Here is a 27233-nt window from a genome sequence, read left to right as displayed (position 1 = left end):
GGAATCACGAAAAGCCCCTTCGGCTCCATACAGCCCATTACATTTCTCTACAGCTAAGGGCTTTGCGCTTTCATAATCTTGTGGATACTGCTCAGGATGTTGTTGACTGATCAATTCATAAACAATAATCGCCTAGTAGAAGCCACCTGGAGATCTAAACCTCGACCCTTGGAGAGAGGTGGTACTGAACGTTGCAAGTAGAATATCCTCTCGTGCGACATAAGTAGCCTTCGACAACTGAATCTCGCGCTTTGAGAGGGGCTGAAGACGCTGTTTACCTTCCACAGGTGTATTGACACGGTAAGCCCCATCAAACAACTTGTGCAAGACTTCTGAATATTGCTGACAGCGAAACAGCGACTTCGTCCCCTGCGCTGACAAGACCCCAAACATTTCAATAAAACGTGTGAGTCTGAGTGGTAGCATGCATACCTATTCCCGTATATAAGATAGACCGAGCATTGCGCTTGAAACACGGACAAAAGGACACGTAAAGCAGGACAGGCGTTGCTTATTTGGCGTATACTTAAAAAATGAATCAACTAGCCCAAACCGAAGTTGCATTTCATATCTAACTAATTCACTAGGTCGCTCTCTTTGCTGTATTACCTGCGAAGGTGTAGACAAAATGATAGACTGAAAAGCTTGTATATAGCATGCCTGATTAGTTCAAGCAGGCTAAGTGACTATTCGTCCCCACACCATTTCAGAGGGGATGCCAACAGATCATCATCACCTGGTGCCCTCCTCGCTCTCTTTTTTTTCTGCAGTTGATCGTTTTTCGAATTTGAGATGTTCACGAGGGTGCTGCCCGTAGTGAAAAAGTCAAAAAGCTTAGGCTGTGGTAAAGACCGTACGTTGAATGCCTTGTCGGATGTATAGAGATAACTAACCAGTGTGCCCTTAATTGGCAGGATGTTTTCCGGGATCACTCGATTGCTGATGTTACGCGTGGTGCAGTGTGGCTGTAGTAGCTCACGGCCTCCTGTAGAAAACTTTTTGAAACCCATTCAGCCCGTATACCAGCACGTGTAGCAGCACCGTGTTGAGCAGGGTCCTGTTCTTCATCGTCAGCTTCGGTTCACGCTCGGAAGAACGCAAAGAAAAGCTGCTCCACCGTGACACAGATGCCATTAAAAACGGTCGCGTGCCATGAGGACTGGGAGGAGGTGAATGAGAGGAGGGGGGGGGGGGACGCAACTGCAACGGCGAGTCGAGCACAAAAGATGGCGACTGGCTGGCACGTCGAAAGCGCTGTGCGCGAGCCGAGCTCTCTCTTGGACAACGCAAAATGGGTCAGCACCTGTTTGAGATCCGGACGACCTTCGCTCGATCGAGAGAACCCCCTCCCCTTTCCTCCACCCCACCCCTCGCCCTTATGCCACCTCCTTGTGCATAACCAGTTGGCGTGTCTTCCACCGCCTCGAAGCTCTGCTGCTGACGTAGGCGTCCTTGGTCAGTGGAATGCCGCCCGCAAAGAATCGGCCTCAGCCAGAAGAATGGCAAGCCCTCCCCTAGCGCCCCGTGCTCGCCTCGGCGCAGCGCTGCTCGCCCCGGAGAATGAAAATTGACGGCATGCATGCCGCAGAGCCTTCTCGCACGCGCGGACATTGCAGCTTTGATTGCTCTTTTTATATTTTTCAGTGATCCGACGCCTGACTCCTCGTGTGCTTGCTTTACTGCACGCGCCCGGCTGATCACCCGCGCCGCGGTGATTACGGTGAGCACCGCATGACTGACACGCCAGTAGTCGACCTTGCTCACCACGATCGCGGGGGTCGAAACATCCGCAGTGAGCTTCGAAGCCTCCGGTGTGGTCTGCTAGAATCTTTGGACTGCTATAGCGTGCATGCCCCTCAGTATGACCTGTAGACGTGGTCGGAAACATTATTATTATTATTGTCATCATCATTTATTTTCTCTTAAAAACCCCGATGGGGCATTACTTAAGGGAGGGGAGGGGGGGGAGGCGCAGCAGGAAACATTACAGTGCTTGGTATGACATAAATTACAACGGTGAACAAGAAAAAAAAGACCGAAGTAAAAGACCTACGATAACATTAATATTATTATTATTTTTTCTTTCTTGGAACAATCTCGTTCAGTAGGTTGCCCCTTAAAACAGAAAGCTTCAAGACACGTGTAGAAACAAGATACGCCGAATGCCAAAGGAAAAGCGGCAATAGACGCTTGTAATCAGCTGCTGACAGTTACTGCGCTTATTCCTCGCGCCGTATTAAGAGGGGCATGGATGTCGAATGAAATGACCGCGTTGTTGATAACGTCGCCGAAAGTACGTAAGATCAACAGGAAAGTTAGTTCTAGGCGCATGCGCATCTCTCATACAATGACTGCAGAACATACTTAGCGAATAAATTAATAAAATTGGGAAAATAACCCTAAAGTTACGCGTGTGGCACTGAGTGTTTTACAGGTAGTTTACAGGAACCGCCAAAATTCATTACTTTATATGTGAGAACGTTACACAAGTTCAGTAAACTCCCGTTTCCAAGTTCTGACTACAACGATACCGCCACCATAGCCGCTCTCATTACTCGGCGCTGTTTCGTGTAATAGGTGAACGAACGCGTCACCGCCTCCTCCTCCTTGCCCCCCTAACGTATTCATCCTTTTTTTGGCAAGCCTTCGACTACTATCTTTTTCTGCCTGCTTTGAAACCGCCAGGAACCCACGTAGCGGCAAATCTTTGCTGGGGCACGAGAGAACACACACTCGACGATAACGGTGCGTCGAGGGGAAAACAATAACACCGGGAAAAAGCGACACGAGCAGCAAAACGGATCAGCCCGCAAATAGAGAGAGCCACGAAAGAAGAGCATGAAAAACGACGCAGTTGAACTGCGTGCAACGGAAATGGCCGCCTACTGGAAACAGATTAGGGATAATATATGGACGCCGGCTGTGGAAACGAGATCGAATTTCGACTGAGAACATCTTCTGTAGGAGAGCAGAAGGAAGTGGGCGGGAGGAGGGGGAAGGCAGCTCCACCCCGTCCACCCACCATTCCAATGTTACTTTTCTCCTTCTTTTTCCCCCCGAGATTTCCTGCCGGATTCTTCGGCCTTATTTAGACTGGAGAACAAACAGCGAGAAGGATAGGGGCTCGACCGGGGAGCACGGCACGAGGGGAAAAGCAGCGGCGCACCTCGACGAAGAAGCGCGCGCTCGCGGCCGGCTATCTCCTTTCGCTCAGGTTGTTCTGCCCGGACGGCGAATGCGCATACTGCGGGAACGAGGTCTCTTGTCCGGAACGTCTCGCGGGGCGGGCGTTGGCTGGGCGCGAGACAGGATGCAAAGACGTATTCGATTGAGGGGATCGCGTCTTTCTGTCGCTTCCGCCTTTCGCCGCGCGAACGAGGAGATTCCCAACCTGACGTCACTGTATCAGAATTGCAAAAATGTGGGAAAGAGAAAACGATAAGCGGAAGGAGCGTTGGGGAACAAATGAGGGAGAACGATACGGCCGGTGGAATGTTCTCAGCGGGGGGGACCCGAAATCAGGATGGGATTTCCGTGGCTCTAACGGCACAAAAGAAAAGGTGGGGCGAAGCTGAGCTACTCTATAGGCACCGCTTGCAGACGAGACGAGCTCTGCGCACGCAGAAACTGAATCACGCGCACGCCGCGCACCATAGTGTAGTACATGCGAGAAACCGATTGACACGGAGAAGCGAAGGAAAACGATGGCAAAACAAACGAAAAGCAAAATCACGATGTATAAGCGCGTTTTCCTGGGTATATAAAGGCGCACTGGTATAGGTATCCTTAACGTCGCGGTTTCGATACCGGCCGCGGCGGCCGCATTGCGATGTGAGCAAAAAAAAAAAAAAAAAAGCACTCGCGTACTTCAAGTTAGACTAGCGTTAAAGAACCTCGGATGTTTAAAATTAATCAGTAGACTCCCACTACGGCGTGCCTCGTAATCAGATTGGGCTTCTGGCACGTAAAACCCCAGAATTACAACAGAGCGCAGGGTATTAGGGGGAATTACACAGCGGTAATTAAAGATGCATTCACAACGCACGCTCTACACATGCTCAACTCCAGCAGCAAGTTGTCTTGCAGCTACAGTGTGAGCAACCGACATGCTATACATGTAGTACATGTAATCCCATATAAAATCACGCTTACATGTGTATGGACTAGCTACATCTTTTTAACAGGAACAAACGTTGTCTATGAGGTACACGGTGTGCATCCGTATTTCACCGTACTTTCTGGATGTTTTGCATCCGTTTTCTAATTGTATACCTCAACTGCATGCCTCTGCCCCTGCTGCCCATTTTCCTCAGAAAAAAAAAAACAAAAGAACCACTTACACGCACATTAAAAAATAACGCCTAGTTTTAGAGCACGGTTATTGCTCTTTTTGTACGCTTTCGTACACATTCAGCGTTCTGTTTCGCGTTTCATTTACTTGATAAGTATTTTAACCACATAATTGCGAGACATATTTCGGAGAAGATCTCGGTAACTATACGCTGTTCCGAAATTCACCGCGTTATATCGTTCGCTCAACGATAACTGGAGCCCTGAACGTTTTCTTACTGGTATTTCCTTCATGATACATTGCATCAAAGCACAAGCGAAAGCTACGAGGAGAAGCGTTCAGCTTCTAATCACTATTTAATCTCCAGCGCTTGAGTACATCGCTCTATATGGAAAAATGATTTCGTTCAGCCCGCTTGTTCAAGCTCGCGAAGCTGTTCGCACGCTACTGTCGAAACCAGCGCGCTGTCAAAGCAAACCCTCGTCAGTGTCTTACGCCCCTCATCGATGCTTTGCACATACACACCGGATAAACGCTGCACAGCGAGAATATCAGCGTCTCTGCAGAAACCTATTTTTCATCGTCGGAGAGTGGTCATATATGAAGCGACCGTAGGGCTACGCGTGATATGCCCACCAGATGTTTCGGGTCCTTATATAGTGCGCATTATGCGCGGTAATCGCAACGTCGCCAAGATGCGTTGCCGCCACCGTCGGTGCATACACGCAATGAAGATGAGAATCTACATAGCGCGTGAGGCGCACGAATCAGCATGCGGACTATAAGTGCAGTATACGACAAGCCCCAGCGTCATCACTCGTTTCGACAGGCAAGGTTAATGCTTCGGGACAAGTTCACGGTCGACGAATGTCCTCCATAGCCTCGCATATAGACAAGAAAACGCGGATAATCCGCGTATTTGTCAGCTCTGGTTGCGTATATGCGCCTCCTATAGACTATTTAAGCAAGTACTTTTCTGCACCAGGTATAACAGCATTCCTCCCCATTCGTTTTCTCGAGGATACCTACTTGGACATGAAAGGAAACACGAAAAAAAAAAAGAAGCAAATAGAGGAGCCCCTTGTTCTTCGTGATGCTATTTTCCATTGTCGTTACATTCGCTACCATCGTGGTTAACATCATTCATTTTCCCCCGTTTCTACCAACTTTCCCATATTCTCCCAATGCTTAGTGGTTAGTCCGACTGTTATAAGCATTACGCTGGTCCCTTCCGTACAAAAAAAAAAAAAAAAGTAGTGCGCTGCTCCCTACCGAATTTCTCGTACCTTTCTTTTTAGGCGCTGCTGTATTTCTTGTTATTTTTTTCTTGATCTCGTGCCACGTTTTTTTCGTGCGCTTCAGACCAGCTATATAGCCTCACGTCCGAGCGCATTATGAGAGACTTCCGGGACCCGACACTTCGATATCTCCTACTTTTTTCTGCGGCTCATTCGCTTTCCCAACATTCCCTTGTGACATCAGCGCGCGCTTCAAGACTGCGCACGCACCATGGCAACGATGGAAGAAAGGCCTCCGCAGAAATTCCATAACACCGCCAACACCGCCTTTGAAAATCTGGTTGAAGAGAACGAAAGTTTCCGGTTCCCGCGGTAGGACGGCGGCTGCTCTTCCCGCCTGTCTATATACTTGCGGTGTGCGCCGCGGGTCCAGAGGAGCCGCTCTACTATTCCGTGGGGCGCTAACAATATCCGGGACGAAAATTGGATTCGGAAACGCCGGAAGAACAACCTCTTTGACACTGCTTTATTTTAGACTTCATTTTTTTCCCGCCCAATTTTTTTATTTTCTTCGCATATACTGAGTGCGCTACCACGGCACGTAATAAAAGTTGGCCACAAACGGATTCACGGTGGACGTACCGCAAGTAACAACCTATGAGATTACATTCTTTTATTGGAAAAAAAACGTGAAAAAAATTAAGAACAGAAGTGGTGAACGTGACGACGTACGGCTGCCAGTGCAGTCATTTTCAACTCAATTCGCCGTCGTACGCTGCGTACTACGGGGAGTCAGAGCTAGTGTTTTAGCGGAATTCAGGTGAAAGAAAGGAAAGAAAGAAATATTAGAGAAGATAGTATCGTAAAATCTGATTTTGCAGTGGCGCAGATAGGAGAAAATCGAAGCCCATTCGATTTGTACGTCTGCTGTCATTGCATAGTCGCTATAGCATACAGGGCAAGCGGTATGCGCATTCACCGCAGTATCTATAAATTTGAGAGATGAGGCCAATGCATTATCTGGGTCGGGCGCGGCTGAAGGCGGGCGCGGCAGCACTTTCTGAAGAAAAGAATAACTTTCTGAATAAAAGAAGAGCGTAAGCCAGAGGTCTGATTGGTGCTTTTAGTTCAACGAGCATTCCCGGGCGTAATGACAGGCATCTGATGCACGCATCTCAATCTGAGCGCATCTCGATCGAAAGTCAAGCATTATCCGCCTATAAGAGTCGCTTCAGCAGATCACGTTACACTGCCCCGTCGCATGAGTCCACTGTCATGTCACGAGGAGGACGGAAACGACCCAGCAAACAGCACGTTTGCTCGTATAGCTATGGAGGCGACAGACATCAGACGCACGTTACGGCCACGTCCATGTTACGATATCCATAGGTAATTGCACAGTTTGCTGAGTCGCAACCGCGTGTACAGATGAGCTCTCGGGGCTTCCGAGTGCCTCAGCCTATACACACAAAGGAGATTATGGACACCTAGGTTCATAAAAGAGATGAAAGGCAGGGAGGTTGGCGATAAGTGTCCGATTGTCTATACCTTGCACCGCGAGAAGGGGAAAGGGCACGATGGATGAGGAGAAAGGAAAACAACGATGCGGGAAGGAACTTTCCGCGTCACCGAGAGATGGCGTCGTGTAACTTGTCGAGTACTCGATGGTGGATTGCCCTTAACAAACTAAGCAACGCAATCGGCTCAATACACAAATCGTCAGCGTGACAAGTGGAGTTAGCATTGCGAGGGAAACTGCCGTGCTGCTCACAGGCTGACCGCGGCACGCGGGTCAGTATAGAAAACTGCAGCGTGAAGGAGTTCAGTTAGAGAGAGAGAGAGAAAAATAACGGAGGCTAAGCAGAGTTTTCTGAGATGCTGTGAGATTTTTGACAAGACAGCCGCAGAGGCAGGACCAGCGGTCTCAAATCAATAAGGAGAAAAAAAAAATCTTATTCCGTTTACGTTGCCCATTGATCGTTCCACCTGTGATCACTGATCACTGCGCTGCTGTTCGTTTGATTTTTTTTTTTGCTTATTCCCCTCGGGAAAGAAAATCTTAGCATTTTATTAGCATGCGTTCCGTGTAATAGCGCGCATAACAAGATACAGCAATATCGTCGAAAAGAAGCAGGGCTGTCAGATTCACTCTTCTCGCTTTAAAGTACAACTTTAATATACCATACTGCGCCATCAAACACATCCTATAGATAATGCAGAACAAGGTTAGTGCGCGTCAAACGAAAAAAAAAAAAAAATCTAGAACGACAGCCGCACTTATATCGCCTTCCAGCGGATGGCGGCGCATGCTTCATCCGACAGCGCTCGTTACGCGCCAGTTCCCGCGAGACGTGCTCAAAAGTTTCGCGTCGCCGCCGTGCCCAGGAGGAGCAACAAGAAAGAAAGTGCATATACAAAATTATAAAGAAAGACAGAAAACAAGAAGAGAACATGCCAGAGTGAAACGGGAAGAATTCCATCATGCATAGTGCGAACATATATCGGCCTCCTCGTTCAAGTCCTTGCTCAGGAAACGAAGCTCGTCGTCTATACGTATACGAATACAAGCTCTCCTCCCCCGCCCCTTCCCAACAAGTGACGCCTATAGCACGAAGCAGGAAGAGCAGGGAGGGGGGCTGGAAGGGGGGGGGGGCGGCGTCGGTTTCCTTTAAGTCCCACCTCGCGTATCTACAGTCGACCCATGCTCTTAGAACTTCGCCATTGAGTGCTAATATGCATTCTTAGGAAGGTGTATGTACCTATATACCCGAGCCCACACGCACCTCAGAATCCAGGAAAATGCTGTATAGCAGCTTTCGATGAGAGCTTGACGGGCCTGCATTATTTCTCCTACGGCGCATACGCGAACACGGTGAAGTCAGCGGTTCAATATTTTATAGCGGCTCGCGGAAGTGCGCAGTTCGGAAGCATAAACACGATGCGCCTATATATTTATTTTACGGCGGGCTAGCTCATCTCAACGGGAGGAGGCGTGCGAGCCGATGCTGTCATTAAAAATTTAAACTTGGGGGTTGTTCCCACTGGTCGACTTCATCTCCTTCTTCAATTTTATTTATTTGCTTCTCTGTTCTTTATATTTTTATTTTTTTTATGGTGCACGCTCGCGCTGCTGATTTTGTGTGTGCATGTGTGTGTTTGTTCAGCGATGTGCATGCGGGTTCTCACGGTGAGCAAATATCTGACTTTCGTGTTTCTTGTTCTTGTTTTTAATGCGCAGAGCAAATTTCGAATAATGCTGTCGCGCTTGCCGAAAGTTCTGCCTAGTTTGTTGTTGTTGTTGTTGTTCTCCTCAGTGGCTGTACCGCATACCCCCAGTAGGGGATTTGCCATGCATATATCGGGTGGTTAAATTAGTTGTGTAGAAAACAAGGGCGTTAACAATTTGAACGTTGGAGCGGAAAAAGGGAACTGTTTCTGTGTGGGGAAAAAGCAGGAAGAAAAAACTGCCCATAAGAAAATCAAATAAATAAATAAATAAATAAATAAATAAATAAATAAATAAATAAATAAAAGCTATGGTGAGGAGGGGCGACGATCAGTTTAACATGGTAATCGATTGGTTTCGATTAGGTAATTTTGGATTGCCAAGCAAGCATACTTCTCTGACTGAAAGGAGGCTCCAAAAGATAGGATCACGGGCACAGATAAATTTAGGCCAATATTGCGATGCGAGATTTCCAGTAATCGTTTTCTTATAACAGAAAAACACCTGCAAGACAACAAGAAATGGTCTATTGTCTCCGCTTTGCAACAGAATAAGCATAATGGTGAGGGGACCAGACCAGACCTGCAGAGATAGAAGTTCAACGCAGGTATACGGCAGCGCAGCCTCGTGATGGACACTTCAATTTTTCGTGTTTGGCAAAAACCTCTGTGCCAAGGGTACAGGAGATGTCGGTAATCCACAGAGTTAGCAATTGCGGAGCCTGATACTGCCTGCATAATGACACTCCTACGAAATATAGCAGCAGTAACATGAGCAGTCAAAGGGCAATAAGGGAGAATCGCGCCACTTATTGATGCCTTGGCTAGAGAATCTGCAACTTCATTTATAATTAGACCTATATGGCCAGGCATCCAAATTAAACGCACACTTCTCAAGTACCCAGGTACCAATGAATGAAACGTCCTCATTACGCGAGAATTACGAGAAGCAGCAATGGATGAGCACAATGATAATCAATCAGTGATTATCACGGCTGACGAAATTGATGGTCCTAATTTGCCTAGTGCCAGCACCACTGGCATGAATTCAGCTAATAAGATCGGTATAAAAACTGGCAGCCGAAGAGAAAATGTCCAATCAAGAAGCATGCAAAATATTCCTGCACCTGACTTTTCTTCACGTTGCGAAGCATCTGTCGTAATTACGATATTTGAACGTTCTGCAGATGATCTTGTGATATACCTTCGAGAATACGATGCAGAAGTAATTTTGCATCATCAGGAAAAATGTCATCGAATGGAATATCCGTGGTAACAACTCTGTCGGGAATCGGAAGTATATCACGTATGTGCACCTCCAAAGAGTCAAGTAATTTTTGCACGAATGTAATTTGTGGAGGATGTAATCGCGACCGGTTGACACCACAAAACAGCGCAAGCTGTCAAGTAAATATTGTTTGAGAATGTCACTAGCGGTGATTCATAAATTCTCAAGAACGTTTGCACTGTCAAAAGCCGGAACCTGCACGAAAGAGGAGGAACATGGGATTTTATATAAAGAATAGAATTCGCAACAAATTTAGGAAGACGTAAACACAAGCGTAATGTTTCTCTTTATAAGAGGATTAGAAGACGGGAGGCTGGTTCTCCAGAGAAGAGCACGCAACCATATTCTAATACAGGGCGAATGTACATACGATATATCATTAGGAGTGTACCTCTTCTCAATCCTATTCGACGATCGCTCAGCCTACGCAATATGCCAATTGCACGGGTACCTTTTCCAGTTCAATCCTATTCGACGATCGCTCAGCCTACGCAATATGCCAATTGCACGGGTGGGCGCCAGTTGAGAGAGGCGTTATAAGTAATTGCGAGGTATTTAACAGATTCCACCTGTGGTATGTCTTGAAGGTGGTAAGACAATGAGATGTGCACTATGTCACGCATCGGAAATACGAGAATGGCACATTTGCTGGCATTGAGTAAAAACTGATTAACATATAAGCACCTCTTCAGAGCGCAAAGGCAAGTTTGCGGTCGTTGGTATGGCGTGTGGATGTCGTTTGCATATACGAAAAACGCAATATCGTCTGCATAAACATAAGTTATTTTTCGCTCTCTAAACTTCATTTCCTTTCCGGGAGCCATATCGTCCGCAAAAACTGTATTAATTTTATGCAAGCAGAATAAACTTTTTTAAAAGCCGCGCCTCAGAGTTATTATTATTGCCCACAAATTGTATTGCAATGTAATAATAATAATAATAATAATAATAATAATAATAATAATAATAATAATAATAATAATAATAATAATAATAATAATAATAATAATAATAATAATAATAATAATAATAATAATAATAATAATAATAATAATAAGTAGACGACGGAGGATGAGAACAATAAATAAAATTTGTGCTCTCGCGACAGAAGAGCTTAATTGAAGTTCGAGACAATGCATCTATCGTCTTACCCTGGTAAAGTAGAAACACGTTCGCAACTCCTGCCCTTTCATTTTCTCTATTATTATTATTTTTTTGTCGCATAAATGGCGCGACGAGTGATATCCATATTCAGGCTTCGTATGAAAAGGTCATTCTAAAAAGGTGCCTTCACCACGAGAATGTCCTTGAACTGTCATATTGCGTACGTCTCGCGAATGCTCTTCGAACTAAAATAACGACAGGCGGAGAGGAAAAGGTTGCATCGATCGACGGGCACGTGATCTATCTCCTTTATCGTCGAGATGCGCTATTCGGCGAATCATAGGCAACTATCCCTGGGCGGTGTCGCGTTTCTGCGGCTGCCCTCGTTTACTCCCGATGCGGGGGAAATATCGTGTGGAAGTAATTTGCCATCGCTCTAGATAGAAGATGGATCAACACGACAAGCGGAGAGCTTAAAAACTTTTCGAAGCATTCACATTATTGTTTCATTATCTATTTATCTCAGCGGAGCGTGATTTCGCTCTTCCGAGAAATAAAGACAACAAAGAAGAAGAAGGAGAGAGAAAGAGAGCAAATAAATAAAAGTAAACTTGTGCAATCATTGGGAAGATGATATGTCACGGTTGGCAGAATCAATTTAGACGAAGCGCTCGAAAATTGGATGGATATGCAGCGAAAGCAAATAGCAAAGACAGTATCTATAATATGTGCGGTATATGTGCGTCGAAAAACTATAACGGGTTGGGCCCGGTGTGGCGGGAGTTGGGGGGTAGAGGCAGGTGGGGAAGAGGGAGGGGGGGAGGGGACTTGCGAGCAATTTGCTTGAGCCCATTGCTTTCACCACCCGAGGTATGACTGCAGCGTCGGTCTCTCAGAGCTACAAGAACAGCTACAGGACGCCGTGTAGTGGCAGCGAATGGTGTACATTACGCGAAAGTGTCGCCTGATCTCCTGCGGGTGCCATTCGGAGAGCTGGCGGTTGATCATATTGTGAGTTGCAGCAACTAACGCACCGCTCCACACTCGAACGCTCGCGCGACACTTTTCTTAGTGCTTGGCGGCTCAGAGTTTCTGATTAAAAGTCGGCCGGAGAGGCCGCTCCAATCGGTCATATTGAAAGAGCCGGTCGACGGCCGTCTCTTGCGCCCCCTCCCCCCCTCTCTTCTTCATCAGCCCCCAACAACGCTGCCTCGTTTCCACCCATCAAGCACCGCCGCACTCCTCTCCCCATCAACTCTGCTTTCGACGTGCCTTCGCGAAAGTCGCCGTTCCCGCTTGCTCGGGCGTGGGACCCTCTGATTAATGCGATCCGTAAGCAGCTGCACGCTGCACCGCTCTCCTCGTCTCCGCAACCTTTCCTGCTGCTACACAGTATAGTGCTACACTGGTAGACGCGTCTTCCCGCACAGCATAGCTTTCTCTCTTTCACCCTTTCTTTTTTTTTATTTACGAATCTTTAGCCTTATTGTGTGGCGTACGCCTGCCAATTCAATCTCCCTGCCGCTGTAAAATTCTTACTTTTGCTCTTTTGTTTCTCTTGCTCTTCTTGCATTAATATCCGTGGGTTTTCTTTTTCTTTCCTACAACACACGCAGAAGAAAAAAGGAGGAACTAATTTCGCTCCACTTTATTTTATTGTTTCTTACTATGGCGCTACATGATGTGCCGTTGCACTCAATTTAGTTGCGCGTTTGAACGGCCAATCCCATTTTGTGTCCGCGACGATGGACTGCACTAAACAAACATACTGGGCCTTGATTTTTAAGAAAATGAGGCGAGCGGGTATGGGGCCGTGTGCCCAAGGGGATTCTGGAGCTTGGAAACAAAGAAACAAGTCTGACGGCACCCTTCTGGCTGATCCTATTGTCGCGGCCGTCAGGTGCAAAGCAAACTAAACGTGTCAGACGGGGGGCATCCGTGTAATGGATTTGCTATTATTGCTGCTATTAACTTGCGCGAGGAAGCTGATAAGGCAGTGTAAATCTTCTTTTTCCGAGTCTGTTCCTCAATAAGGAGAAAATTGATTGTATTTCCTTCAACGTTTATTATACCGGGCATGGTCTTTGCTTATTGGCGTGAGCCTACATCGCTCGTGCTTGTTAACCTTCTTGTCAGATCGATGCTTGAACTGAAAACAATGCGCAGATATCGTGATAAGATAAGTTTACACGCGTGCCGCCGCGAATTACTTCACCGAGCGGCAACACTTCAAGTAGCGAGCACGAAAAGAGGAATAAGTGCCTTCTAAACTAGTGGATAATATACATAGTTGTCGCAAATAATGGGAGATTAAAAAAAACATAATACCGGCGTAGGAGTAGCAAGCCAACTTAGCTCTCCTTGTGTCTTCTATTGCTCGGTTACGCTCTTAATAGAGTCATCTTCAACAGCAAGCCAGATTGAACAAAGCAAAGCCACGTAGGTAAATTATCCGCGTGACGCAAGCGGGGGAAAAAGAAAGATCATCCAGGCAGTTCACGCGAAGACTTGAAAACGACTTCATCAAAATTCGGTAATGTAGGAAAAATATCAAGGTCAATAGCTTGTATGGGACGGGAACGTTGCAAGTAACACAGTCGACGTTACCAGCCTGACGTATCCACCTATATGCAGTCAATAAAGTTGAGTGGAAGATGGTGCACGTGCTATGCCACGCATTCCGGATAAGCTTGCTGCCTGTCCTTTCACGGGTGATTGCGGTGGGATCGTTCTCAATGCATAACTGTAAAGCACAGTCGCGACTTAGTACAAGACGGAAGAACCAAGAGACTCTAGGACTTCCTCGCTCACTCACCCAGCCACCCACCAAATTTCTACAAAGAAGAGAGACAAACAGATAGACAGAAAGGGGAAGTAAAAGTAGGACAGGCGACACCAACCTGCGTCTTTCTACCGTTGCTGTTCGCAGTTCAGTGGGCTTAAACAAGAGAAGAAAATAAAATGTCGAAGGTAGCATGCCACACACGCCCCCCCCCCCCCTCAAGAAAAAGAAGAGGGAGAGAGAGAGAGAGAGAGAGTCAGCACCGCAGCAGCCTATTTCTTGAGAGCCAGCCGCCTTCCGTGCTTTAAACCAGGCCTCAAAGAGAAAAAGGTTTAGGCAGTTTTCGTCGTCCTTTCTGGGGGCGACTCTGCAGAATAAACTTTGGTCTTGGGCGGTTACAGCCTTTTGTCGTACCCAATGATCAATACGGGGCCGAATAATGCGGGAACGTTAATCAAATCCGGCCGTGTGCCCTGGCCAGTGCAAGTCTTTTGAGACCCGTGGTCTGTTACCGGCTTCTGTTCTTTTCTGCTCAAAAAGCGAGCTGCTATTTTATTGCGCTGCCGAGACCTTTAAGCCGTGGCAATAAGGAAGGCGCTCGAGAGTGTTATCCATCTGGCCATCTCATCGACCGCGGCACCACCACGCACGCACAAACACACATACACTCCTCTCGCTTCCGGGGTCCCGGAAGCCACATGAAACACGGACACTCCTCGCTGAGCTCTTCGTTTTCTCCCTTTCCCACAGAATACAACAGATAAGGAGAAGGAACACAAAATGGTGAGAGAGAGAGAAAAAGAAAGTGAACGTGCTCGTTGGACACGAGCTATAAATAATCGGGAGTTTTAGGAACCGGAGAACAGGGAGAGGAGGTATAGATTCGGCAACAAAATTTGCCTCGGCGAAACGTGCCGCTGAAGCAGGCGTCAGCCTCGGTCTTAATTACGGGGTTCACTCTGCGAGACCTCATTAAGAATCGATGCCAGCAGGCCCCAAGTTTGCGCTCGGGCAATGAGACGGAGAGGGTAGAATAGAGGGCGGCTGAGTTACGCTAAGGATGCGGTGGTCGAGGGGGTTGGTGGATGAGGGCACGCGCTTGGCGAGGAGGAGAGACAAAGAGACAGTGCGGTGCAAGTGGGGGGGGGGGGAGAACAACAGCGCCGAGGAGCGAACGTGGAACAAATAGAGATCCCGGTTACGCCGTGGCTGCGGCTGCTGCTGAGTGAAAGAGGGGGCAGAAAGGTTCGTAGCGAAAGGCAAGAAAGGGAAGCCGAGTGGCAAACATCACCACTAATCAGGACGGGCGAAATAGCAAGAGGCGCGCGCCCAGCGTGGCTGGCAAACGCGCGCGTGGAAAGAGGATCACTTCGCTGCTCCACCATCATCGATTCCGCGCGGAGGGCAACTCCGGAGAAGTGCAGGCGAAAAGGGAGCTTGGAGCAGGAGGAGCCTGGGAATGGCTTTTTTCGCGCCAGTTTACATCGTCATTAAATCGTTACTGCGCCGACGTCGGCCACGCGCAACTTGGAGAAGACAGTGTGCGCAGGCAGCGAGGGGCACACCGCGAGAAAGGGGCAACGCGCACGCAAGGTCTGTGCGCGCGCCACGAAGCATCAATTAGTGCCCCTGTGTAACCTTAAACTGTGCATTAGGAGCCGACCCGATGTGGAGGGACACGGAGCCGAGCCGGTCGCGCGATAGGGCTCGAATCAATGGTGGCGCGAAAGGTTGCACAAATTGGCACAGCGCGTAACCGCTCAGCTGGAACACCAGTTTACGACGCTGATTAAAAAAAAAAAATTGAATTGCGCTAATACTGGAATTCATTGACTACGGTTCTTATTTAGTCTTTCCTTATTTTATTTTTTACGAAGTTGTTACGCTCCTAAACAATACGTTTCCGTCCACCGTGAATATGGCGAAAAAGAAAGTACCAGTATACGGCGACGGCCAGTTATATTCGACGCTTTATTTCAAGCCACTCTGCATATGGAAGGTGCTGAAATCGTTCTGATCGAATGTTCTCTTAACTGAATCCTCACCGCTGGGTCTCCACCAATCTGCACGGAACAGTAGTCTTCCACTCAAGGCGCCGGATGTCTACTGTGGTAATATGTACAGTTCGACCGTCAGGCACGCGCTGCTGCATGAAACGTGTGTCTACACTTGTGGAGCTGAACAAATGTGACACGTCAAAATGCGTTCACAATGTGTTTAGATTACAGCTCTGAGACGCACGAAAACCATTCGATAATCGTATGTCACTTACCATAAAATTGAAAAATAAAAATAAGAATAAAAAAAGAAGAGATTGAAAAAAGAAACTGATTCATGTAAAGGGGAATGAATTAAAAAAAAATAAGCGCAACGTGCTAAGCTAAACAAGCCGCGCAGGAAATTAGTTCACCGTTTTAACAAAATTATTTTCCGGACAGAACGCAATTTTGTTTTTGTTTCTTACAAGACACGAGCAAACTCATTTCACTCAGTTCCGGTGTTAAAAATCAAAGTAACGCCATTGTGCAAACAAATAAGTTGTATTGCGCATGGTATAACGCAGCACTTGTCTTTCCACTTCCGTCGTCGCTCTGAGAGATATTAAAGATTTCAGTGAATTGCGGCGCTGGCAGTATGGCAACGACAGAAGTGGGGGATGATGGGAGGCGAAAGGTTTATTGACTGTAGATAAACGCTTCTCCTCCCCCACCTCCTGTCTTCCGTCTTCCCACGCTTCAAATACTTCTGAAGATTGTCTCTATCCGTCAAGCAATAACCTTGAGCATTAGAGTTGGCGTGATACGCACAAGTTACGCGGCAGGCTCGAACGAAGGTTTCCATGGGTTACATTTGCGTCCCGCTACCTGGATCTCCTTTAGCTCGCCGAGTAAACTGCGAGAGTCTCGGCTCACGGGCGGCTGTACACCATTTACTTCTTGTCATTGCTCGACCTACATTTAGTTGAGGTGCGCTTAGGCTTCCGGAGCTCCAAAACGACCAGCTGACGGGCTTGGTGGCCGCCATTGTGCAACGGCTACGTCGGTTTCTGAGCTGTGTTTCTGCAAGAGCGCGGTTCCGCGCTGCCTGCCTGGCTTTCTGACGACCGTGTGGGGTGCTTGAAATCGTTGCCCCACTTACAAGAGAGGTTACACGCTCGTGCCTTTCTTTTTAAACTGCACCCTGTGGCTATAACATGATACTGCACGTATTGCGATGTCGGAAGAAGAGAAAGACTATACGCTCGAAAGCGCAGCGAGCAAAGTATATCATCACTTGAAAGTGGTAAAAGTCTAAGTATATATAATTGGCCAATTTTGCCGGAAACGCCCGTGAGTACTGAAGATCCTACTTTGATGAATCGAGGAGCGCACGATGGTTAACTTCATAGCTTTCCTCGTGACTGTCAGCGCTCGTGTAAGTCCTTTGACCTTTTCTTATCTGCATTCGTTTTATTCGTTTTGCCCATCGTGTCTGTTCACAATATTTCCTTTCGTGTAGCGCCGTTGTCTCCGTCCTGTCAGTTGCAGGGCTTTACATCTTCACCTTCCGGTGAACTTGTTCTCTGTCTTTCGATGTTTTTGCCCTATGTTTACGTGCTTAAAATTTATACCAGCGCAATGTCGTACTGAAAAAGAAGAAGAACGCGCTCGTGAAGTTAGCTAGAAGCCCAACAGAGCGTGACAACCTGGGGAGCCCGTTGTGTGGGACGATGGCAGCCGTCACACGCAGGCCGCGTCTTCACCCGCAGCTGCTTGTTCTGCGCCGCCCGCAGCTGACCGCTCGCGAAAGCCGATATCTTCTAGGCTCCCCGAATAAACACGGCCGCCAGAATAGGACTGGTGGTCGCGCGCCCGAACGAGCCGTGCGCGCTCGTTCCTGCGGCGAACCAATTTCGACGGCGGAATGGGAAATTGCGTTCTCGACAAGGCGGCTCAAACACACACGCGCGGGTGGCTCGAGCCGCGCGACGGGACGGGGTCTCCCTTTCCTCGCACCGCAGGACAGGGACGCGTGGGTGCTCGTCGGAGACGAGCGACGGAATGGTCGCCGAGCCCATCCCACGTCCGGGCATGCATACGATGGTGGGCGCGCGAAACGTCTCGCGTGCAAGGGAAGCCTGCGCTGAACTGTAAAGCCGCCCAGGGTTCCGGCGATTGGGTGCGATCATTCCTCGTTCGAAGAAAACAACAACGAAGAAAGTGTACTTGCGGGAAGTAAAACGAAAACAACCTCTCTATTTCTTTTTTTTTTCTTTCCTCTTCTTTTCCAGGAAGGTTTTACTGGAAAACTCCGCATGGTCGGCATATCACTCTCAATGATAGTAAATTCGGTGAACATAGCTAAGGCAGCTGAACCGGATGGGACAAAAGGAATGCCATATCTCCCAGCGTCTATATATAGATGGTTGTCACATCGCGCAGTTTTCTGCACGAATGCATTCAAAGGAAGCCCGTCGCCCGGTCAGGTGTCGCTCGCACTGGACGTTGCGTCACGCAAAAGTGAAAGTTACAGGTGATCCCTCGAGAGCATGGTCTTTGTTGTCTGATTACTAAACCACGTCGACGCAGAAATATTAAATAAATGCTTAACCGCAGCGCGTGACGCGTTGTCCCTTCAACAACACTGCTGTGGCGCCTCAGCCGAGGGTAGCTATTCGTCGTGAAGTCACAAGCTTTGTTTCCGATCGCGATGCCGCGTTGTGGTCGGAACTCGGTGCTCAAAAGCTTATATAAGTTTATATTTCGGCGCACGTAAAAGGACCCCATGGAGGTGAATGAAATTAATTTGGGGTCCTGCACTATGGCGTCTTCCTTAGTGCACGAGCCATCAGATCAAGTTGCCCTATATACGAACCACGCAAGCGCCTAATTAGCGCTCTTCTATTTCTCAGTCCCTACGACACGATGTGCGGTGTTGTCTCTTTCTATCTGTATAAGCTATAAGCTATCTGTACAAACATATAGTAAATAACAGGTTAAAATAGCGCACGTGTGTTTTGCTTCTACGCCTTGTTAAACCGAGCAAAACTTGCAGCATGACAAACTTATAGTGCTTTGACGTATTTCCAGAGACGCAAGCAGCGAAGCGTGACAAACCGCGCTCTGCCAACCGCCTCGGTTGGGCGTGAATCTTCAAGAAGACAGGCGGAACTGAACACCGGCCGCTCTCGCCGAAGCGCTCATCAAATGCCGCGGGACACAAATGCCGTGGACTGCGGCGTCTCTCGTTCGCGGCTCGCGCTTTGGGGCCGCGGGGCGAGGAGCTATATGCGGCGCGGACGGCGGGCGACGGAGTGCGTTAGCGCTGCCACGCGCGTATACGAAGCACACACACGCACGTTCGCTCCAGGGACGGCAAGCTCTCCGACACGTCCGAGTGGCAGCAGCGCGATTCCGACAGCAGCGAGTCTCTCGAGGGCACTCCGCCGCCGTTATACGAAGAACGTGCGGCGCAAGGGCGATGGGGCGTCCGGGAGATGGTGCCCGGAATGGAATAATCCGAGAGGTTGACAGCAGCTGCGGGGAGGGGGTGTCTACCCCCCCCCCCCCCCCCCGCCCGGTCGTCGGCGGCCGCGGCGACGTGACGCTAAGGAAATGGGCAGCCGAGTAAAACGAATACGGGGCAGCCATTGGAAAGCTATTTCGCCTGGAGGGGCCGCACGCGGCCCGCTCCTCTATATCAACCATTCTTCCACTGCAGTATCTGGGCTCTTTCCCAAAGAGCGTATTCGCGACGGCGGCGGTAGTTTCCCTTTGCTTTATTACTCTTACTTCCTTGTTTATCTGCTTTTTTTTTATTCGAACTCGCAGCGACTACGTCGTGGAGGAGACGCCCGAGAGCACAAATCGAACGCGCGCGCATCTCGGCCTGTTTCTCCTTTGTCGCACGCGTACTGCGTGTTTTGCCGCGCGGCTGCTCTGTAAAATCCGACGGCAGCGGCCGTGCTGTGTGTTTTTCTTTTTATGCACAGTTCCTTGCGCTATTGTTTGATCGCTGCCAGGTCCTTCTGACAATGGGATGCGTTCGCATATATATGCCTTCTCCGGGAAAGCGTTGAACCAGAATAAGCAGGATATGTGGCAAGCGGGGATCAGACCTCGAGATGCCTCCGCATTTTCCTATATACTAAGCTCGCCGGGTATCTCAGAACAAACGAAAGGGCGAGTTGCATGACACAGGGGTCGGGAATGTCGGTTCGTATTATATGACCAACAAATGTCTATTAAGCGAAGGTAAATTCTATAACAAGATGTAATCACGCTTAAACCGCCTTCTCGCCGTCCTCTTTCTTCTTGAGACGCTTGCCAATATTCTGTCGCAGTGGCTTAATGTATGCACACGTATGACGAAACCAACAACATCTAAGAAAGAAGAGGCAGCGGCATGGAAGAACCGTGCCCTAAACGGTGGCCCGAATACGCCCGTTCACGCGAGCGAGTTTTTCGCTGACAAGAGCGCACGGCTACAGGCCGTGCTCTCCTTCGCTGCTACACAACTGCGTGGCGCCCTCACGCGCAAGCAGCGGCTGGACGTAATACGGATGCGGGGCTAACCCCATTGTTTCGTAGCGCCGGTAAAAGCTCGCGTCCACCCCTCTCTCTCCTTTAGCCCGCCATGTCTTCGTGGCCGGCCGTCATTCAGCTAAGGGCGGCGGTATAAGGGACCGGGCTGGCGCGCGCCACTAGTAGCCGCCGTGGCACGCGCGCCGACATGTGGGCAGCGCGTGCTGCAGCCGGCGTCGCGTGTGGCCGCCGCTTCTTCTTCGGGGGCAGCAAGGAAAGGCGTCTCGAGAAGTGGGACAGGCCTGAGCGCCGCTCGGCCGGTTCAATCGCCACGGACGAGCGCCTCCGAAATGGGTCGGCGGCGGCAGTGCGCGCGTGAGCTCGCGAGACTTGCAGGCGTTGTCGCTGCGCCCACTGCACACACTGCTGGCGCCCACGCGTTACAGGGGCTCGCGGGCACCGTGCGTGCGCACCTGCAATGCCGCGTCACTTTTTGCTCGGCGAATTCGGCTTTCGGCGCGCAATGACTGGCCACAAAAGTGCGGTAATGCGCGTATGGGAAAAAAGGAAGAGTTCCGTGTCACGCCCCTTATTCAGCCGTGCTCAAATCGCACCGGCTTGCCTAACAGCGTGTGCTTGTTTTGATTACGCCGTTCAAGGACCTTGTAAGCTGGCAGGCACACGTATGTACGGCCACGCCGAGTATATGTTTGCTCGCTAGTGGCACACCTCGAGCTGCAAGAATATAGACCTAATGGTCAGAATGAGATGCCATGGAACCATGCGACGGGTTTGTATAAGCTTAACCAGCTGCTACAGGGATCTTTCGTTTGTCTTAGAACAAGCTCAGGAAAGCTCTGATGCGTGCTGCGTTGAGTCCGGGAGCAACAGCGCATCAGCAGAGCTGCACAGAAGATGCCATGACACAGGCCTGAACTCTGATTTCGGGAAGTCTCGGTAAGAGTGGAGCGTAGTTCTTGTGAAAAGACATAGGAGAAAAAAAAAATGCAATAACTATAGGAAGCAAATTCCAGCGATTGCGTGAGCAGCGGGAAATAACGCTCAGTACGGGAGCTCGGTGAAGCTTCAAATTAGATTAAACGCTACACGCATATTCCCCAGCGCTACACATCTTAGCCGGAGGCGTGTTCCCTACGGCTGCTTATTATTGAAGCGTCACTAGACCGTTTGGAATATTCTAAATAATTGATAAGCTTCAGCTACTGAATGATTTAGGCCGAGAAGGAACAGGTGTCATACCTTCGCACATTGCTGCTGTTCCTGTTTTTGCTTGTTTGTTTGTTTTTCGTTAATGGCAAGTACGGTGACAGTTGTAGATGTAGTGTGCGCGTTCCTATAGCATCACCGTTCTTTATACTTTCATGTTCATTAAAGGCTCCTTGGAAAAAATATTCATTTGCCCCAAACACGAAATTCGGCTTAACCAATTTTTTCTTCACTTCCAAAGCAAGCAAATTCTTGCACGAGAATGACCGAAAGAACATGAGTAGGATTAACTACGCTACCCGGGCGACTATTAAGGCAACGTGCAAGTCTTGACTGTTGCGTTTGTTTATTACAGGATGAGAACGCCACTATAGCTCTCCGAAATCAGAGTTCTGAGCTGTTTTTAATGAGAGACGAGGGTTTGCAACCTATCTACAGTGAACTCTCACTTGAGTGAACTTCAAGGGACCGAAGGAAATAGTTCACTTAACTGAAAGCTCACTAAACTGAATATTCACTAGACTACCATAAGGCATGGCATACAGAGTCAAAAGTTTGAAGTACAATTCATGGAGCAAAAGACATGGCATCCATAGTGTTAGAAATGTGTGAAATGGAATTTGTACATATCAACAAGTGCAAGGTACATAAGAGTTATAATGCTGCCTTTCTCACTTAGAAAAAAATCTGTAATCTTCTTCTGCCCTTGTACTTTTAAAGCACAGGAAGTAACAAAACTGTCCAAAGAGTCAATGTTTTTGTACACTTCTTCTGGCACAACTTGCTGTTGAGACACAAAGTCTCTCAACTTTCCAATGTACCCTACAACCTCAGCTAGAGTTATAGGGCTTGAAACTGGCTTGATAGTTGCCTCTTCTTCGTCGCACTCTTCTTCTTCAGGACGAACACTGGAAACAATCTCCAGATCCATCTGTCCAGCACAGGTAATCAGCGCACTGTCACACTCTGCATAGTCTTCAAACAAAGTATTGCTATCGACCTCCAGCTGATGACAAAAATAAGCCTGGTCCTCTGAGCAGTCCTCTGAAATATTAACTGTTCCGAAATTCGTTTAAGTGAAACATTTCTGCATAGAATCTATAAGAAGATTACCGGGGATTTTTAAAAAGTTCGTTATTCTGAAATATTCGATAAACCGACGTTCGTACAACTGAGAGTTTACTGTAGTTCTGAATGCACAACTAATCAATCTATAGCTCATCATCAAGCTCATATTCAGGTTATCGTATTGAGCTCTTAACTTTATTCAAGTTAAGGACATTTCTTTTCACGACATCCATCGCGCCTACCGTGTCCTAAATTCAGAATAGCACGTGTAGTTCGATCGGAGTGCTAACAACTTGTTGCGCTCCGTGATGAAAGGCGATGTTTATTTCGACGTAATGCGCATAATAACTTCATTATCGACGCCTAAAGACATTATTGCCGTAATAGCTTGAGGTGACGTCTCAACAACCAACGACTCCACTACTGCAGCATATGATGTACCCAGGATACTTCTTTTGATGCCTATAGACCGTTACATCGGTCGAGGAGGATAGGGCGAGCGGAGAGCCTTTCCTCCTCTCTGGCTTGGGCGATCCGGCGCGGCGCTGCTTGAAAGTATTGCTGTTGCGTGCTGCGGAATGATTTCGAGATGTTCAAGATGGTACTTTGTGAAGTTTACGCCGTGTCCGTTCATATAAGGACGTCAGGGAAGCCTTTCGGTGCATCGGTAACTACAGTAGGCGGAAATATCTCTTGAGGGCGCAAGAATGTGACGCGTTTTATCAGCCGCGGTGTACGCACATTATCAGTCGCGGTGTCTGTATGTGTTGTGAACTATTTTGCTTATATCGGTTTTAATTCAACAAAAAAAACCGGTGTCTCTGTATTAGCAGCATGAAATGGTAAATCTGCTCAATATCTGATCGCTTGGCGTAGGGAGTAAAACATAAAGCATAAGAGCGCATGCTTGTGCACGGCCAACCTAAGGCAACCACGAAACATCTAACACAATTTCCGTAATACGTGTGAGCGCGTAGTAGGGAACGGAACGAACACAACCGCAAAAAAATTCGGTTATCATCCTCTTTCTCGAAAAAGCAAGGGAAAACGGGCTAACGCCGCAATAGGGCCTCGCATAGTCGCGCCGCACCACGTTTATAAATATATAACCGCTGATGCCGTATGCTTGGACCATGCGCTATATAGAACAAAGATATATGTAATCCAGCACCTGCCACTGCTTAGGACGCTCGCGCAGTTCGTAAACAGTCCCTTTGCTGCACAAGCTTCATTCAGACTGTAAGGTATGCTGCTATTACTTGCCAAAACTATTTTATTCAGGGGCGGAAACCTCATCCATCGAACCAAGTAGTCACGCAATGTAACCTGCAGCGAACAGTTTGAACGCTTGTCAAAGTATAACATCACAGCTCCTATCGTAGCAGAACGGTGCCCACGCTCACGCTGTTACGATCGTCTCGTATGTTTCATGGCTCCTAAACCACAACTTAGAAATTGAGGATTATACTGCAATAAGGTCACATTAGTTATTGGAACATTCAGAAGTACACAATTGATCTCCGAGGTTGATTGTAGGCTCGTATATGCGCGCCCACATCGCGCTGCGTGTTCCGTCCACCTCAGCGCCAGCAGGAATTCCGGCCTTGACGCCTTACACCACTTCAGCACGTCTCACAGAACCGTTTACCACGTAGAAGACGCACGTCATACTAAACAGACCGTACAACCGCGAAAACAAATGCCAGAACCTACCGCCGAGCGTATACCTGCCATGCAAAAGACCGCTTTCACCCAAGCCAGTATGGCGCTGCTCACAGGCGGCGCCACTGCGTTCACAATATGGCGGCGCCTACGAAAAAACGGTCTATATACAGTGAGGGCCAACGACGGTATCGCGAGGTGATGATAACGAGTATAAACCCATGGGCGCCGGTATCCTTTTTTGGTAGGGGCATGCACAGAACGCACAGAAAAAGGAAAAGGAATAGGATATCGTACAGCTGTGATGCTAAACAGCGATAAGTAAATGCTAAAAGCGGGACAACTAAAATTACGAAAGAAAATTGCAGACTATAATGCAAAACTTTCAATGCGTCTATCTTGCGAGACCAGGTTCTTGTGCAGTACTGAATTTCGCAAGGTGTTGTGAGCCTGAACTAAGTAACAAGATCAGAAGATGAGTGGTGAGCGCTAAGTAGAAATTATATACCGGCAGATTCGCCACTCTGCGGATGCAACGTTCTGCAAAAAGTAGTTAACGTTACTCCTGATAAGCATTCGACTGCCACAAAACCTTCCACATATACTCTCTCTCTCTCTCTTTATATATATTTAGGGATGATTGCCTGCCGACAGCTCAAGAATGAACTTCGGCGACGTCGTAAATTTAGCTGCGCCAACAACAAGAAAATTAATACCTTTGGCTGGGGTAAAATAAATCGAAACGCTGATGAAGCGAGTTTTTCTTCGTCTTCGCAAGCTGATAGTTGGATCTCAATGTGGTCGGCGCAGGCTTTTGTTCAACGCGCCACTGAGCGACTTGGCATTGCGTGGTGTATATATGCACCGAACGCACAAGCTTTCCATGCCGACAGCAGCATCAGATCAAACAGCCTATATTAGCGAGCGGGAGGATATTCACATCTTGTAGAAAATTTTGCGCATTCACGATGTCCTCTAGCCAATGTTCACATCGGTACAAGCGCTTTCCGCGTTCTACACTTATGCATTACAACTATGCATGCCAGACGCCAGTCGCCAGACGCGCGCTCCAGTCTGGCCGTGGCCGTATGCGTTAGAACGCTGACTTGGATCGGGCAAGTATATAGAGATCAAGCAAGGCATTAAACAGGTCCGCGTCTGTTGCTGTTCAGTAAATCGTCCCGTTTCCACCGTGGCACAAGCGTCTGGCGTCGGCAGACCTTGTAGGAAGCTGAAACAGCCGCGACGCCATCTGACTGCAGCGCCCGGTGGCCATAACTGGACACATGACCAGATTTGGGATTACTTCATGCTTGAAAGGCATCTGCGAAAGACTCTGTATACGATGCGGTTCCTCAAGTGTGTGCTCAGATAGACAGCAAGTCTTTCTCTCTTGCCACTCCGTTCGTGCATCCATGCACTACATCCATGCACTCACTCTGTGCATATAGCAAACTGGAAGTTATTTCCGTTAAACCCCTGTATCCAATCCTTCCTTCGCTGTCTCACTGCCACCGCTGTATCCATGTGTTCCGAGCATACAGGTGACACTGTGGAGCTGTATGCCAGGAAATAGATTGTCAGCGGGAGGACCTACGCGCCGGTTCACTGGGGAAGCTGAAGTCGCGATCTCGCGTATAGCTATAGGCGCCTTTTCGAACAGGCGTTTATTAATTAATTGTTCACTAGATCGGCCCGACGAACCCTGCACAACGAGTGTATAGAGGTTGTTATAGCTCCACGCTGTGGAGCGTTTCGTCGTGGACTAGACGGAGTAGAGGCGAAGCATTAGGCGCCATCTGCGACGTCGGGAGCCCTATCTCAGGGTGGTCGCACGGCATTGAACTATCGGGAAGTGTTATGGCCTCTCTATAGAAAATAGGTGTCGCGAGAAGAGCGCATCGCTTCGCGAGGACCGCAGTTATGAGCGAGGAAGTGGTACTCACACTGGGAGTGGACCCCTGGCGCATAGGAAAGCGCGAGTGCGAAGGAGGCGAGTAGCCACCTCCAGAGTGTCCTCCGGTTATGCATGCGCAAACAGCGCGGTACTTGGGGCGACGCTGCCGCCATTGCGGCGGGCTCGGTGCTGGTAGCGGTTGGAGCTCTCCGCTGGCGCACTCAGGTGGCCATCGTGGGCGCTGCACGGCACTCTGCAAGACAAAGGGGGATGGGGGGGGAGAGCGACACGAATGTCAGAGCCATCTTGTTTTGGTTTCGCTTTCGAAGAGGCGAAGTCCACGTTCTCCGAAAGCTCGCTCTGATTGAAGAAGCATTGCGTCTACTAAAAATGTACACTTTCTGTATTATTTGCTGGAATGAAACAGCACAAAGTTCAAAAGCGAGGGCCTGTTTGGCCAAGAGAGAAATTAGCAAGTGTGATGTGGTTTTCTTTTCTTTTTCGATCCAAGAGCGAGCTTTACCACCTGCGTAATATTAGTTCCCTTAAGGCACATTTTTTGTATGGAAGGCAACGAAATGCCTTATAAATAAGTGCACTTACAATTGACATCCTGCATGCAATAGAAGAACTTACCATATGAATCATGCGCAGCGCGAACATTTCTCTCTTAACGCGAAATACAAATTTAAGCAAAAAAAAAAAAAAAACACTTCGTGTTTCCCCCTTGTTCAAGTCTCGTGTAGTGTGTTCCTTGCGGTAACCTCCCAACAACATAAGAATAATATGAATATACACAAATTTCATTATTGCAGGCGATATGTCGTTACAAGGCATATGCTTTCTCAAGAGGAACTTTGACCAAAAAAAGAGAAAGAAAAGACTTAGCGGTATAACCCGTATTGACGAATCATTATTTGAATACTGGAAAGTGTTTAATCATACAGT

At 48.3% G+C, this 27233-nt stretch overlaps 1 protein-coding gene across 1 annotated transcript in view; it reads right to left on the bottom strand.

The window, feature by feature from the left end:
* LOC142578674 (protocadherin Fat 3-like) overlaps positions 1 to 27233 on the bottom strand; it is a 346841-nt gene that overhangs the window by 259458 nt on the left and 60150 nt on the right. Inside the window, exon 2 of the mRNA XM_075688141.1 lies at positions 26335 to 26538. Coding sequence (XP_075544256.1) covers positions 26335 to 26458 — 124 coding nt within the window. The 5' untranslated portion in view covers positions 26459 to 26538. The remainder of the gene's footprint in view (positions 1 to 26334; positions 26539 to 27233) is intronic.

This window comes from Dermacentor variabilis, chromosome 1 (assembly GCF_050947875.1).
Source record: "Dermacentor variabilis isolate Ectoservices chromosome 1, ASM5094787v1, whole genome shotgun sequence".
Lineage (NCBI taxonomy): Eukaryota > Metazoa > Arthropoda > Arachnida > Ixodida > Ixodidae > Dermacentor > Dermacentor variabilis.
This window is presented reverse-complemented; position numbering and strand designations above follow the sequence as displayed.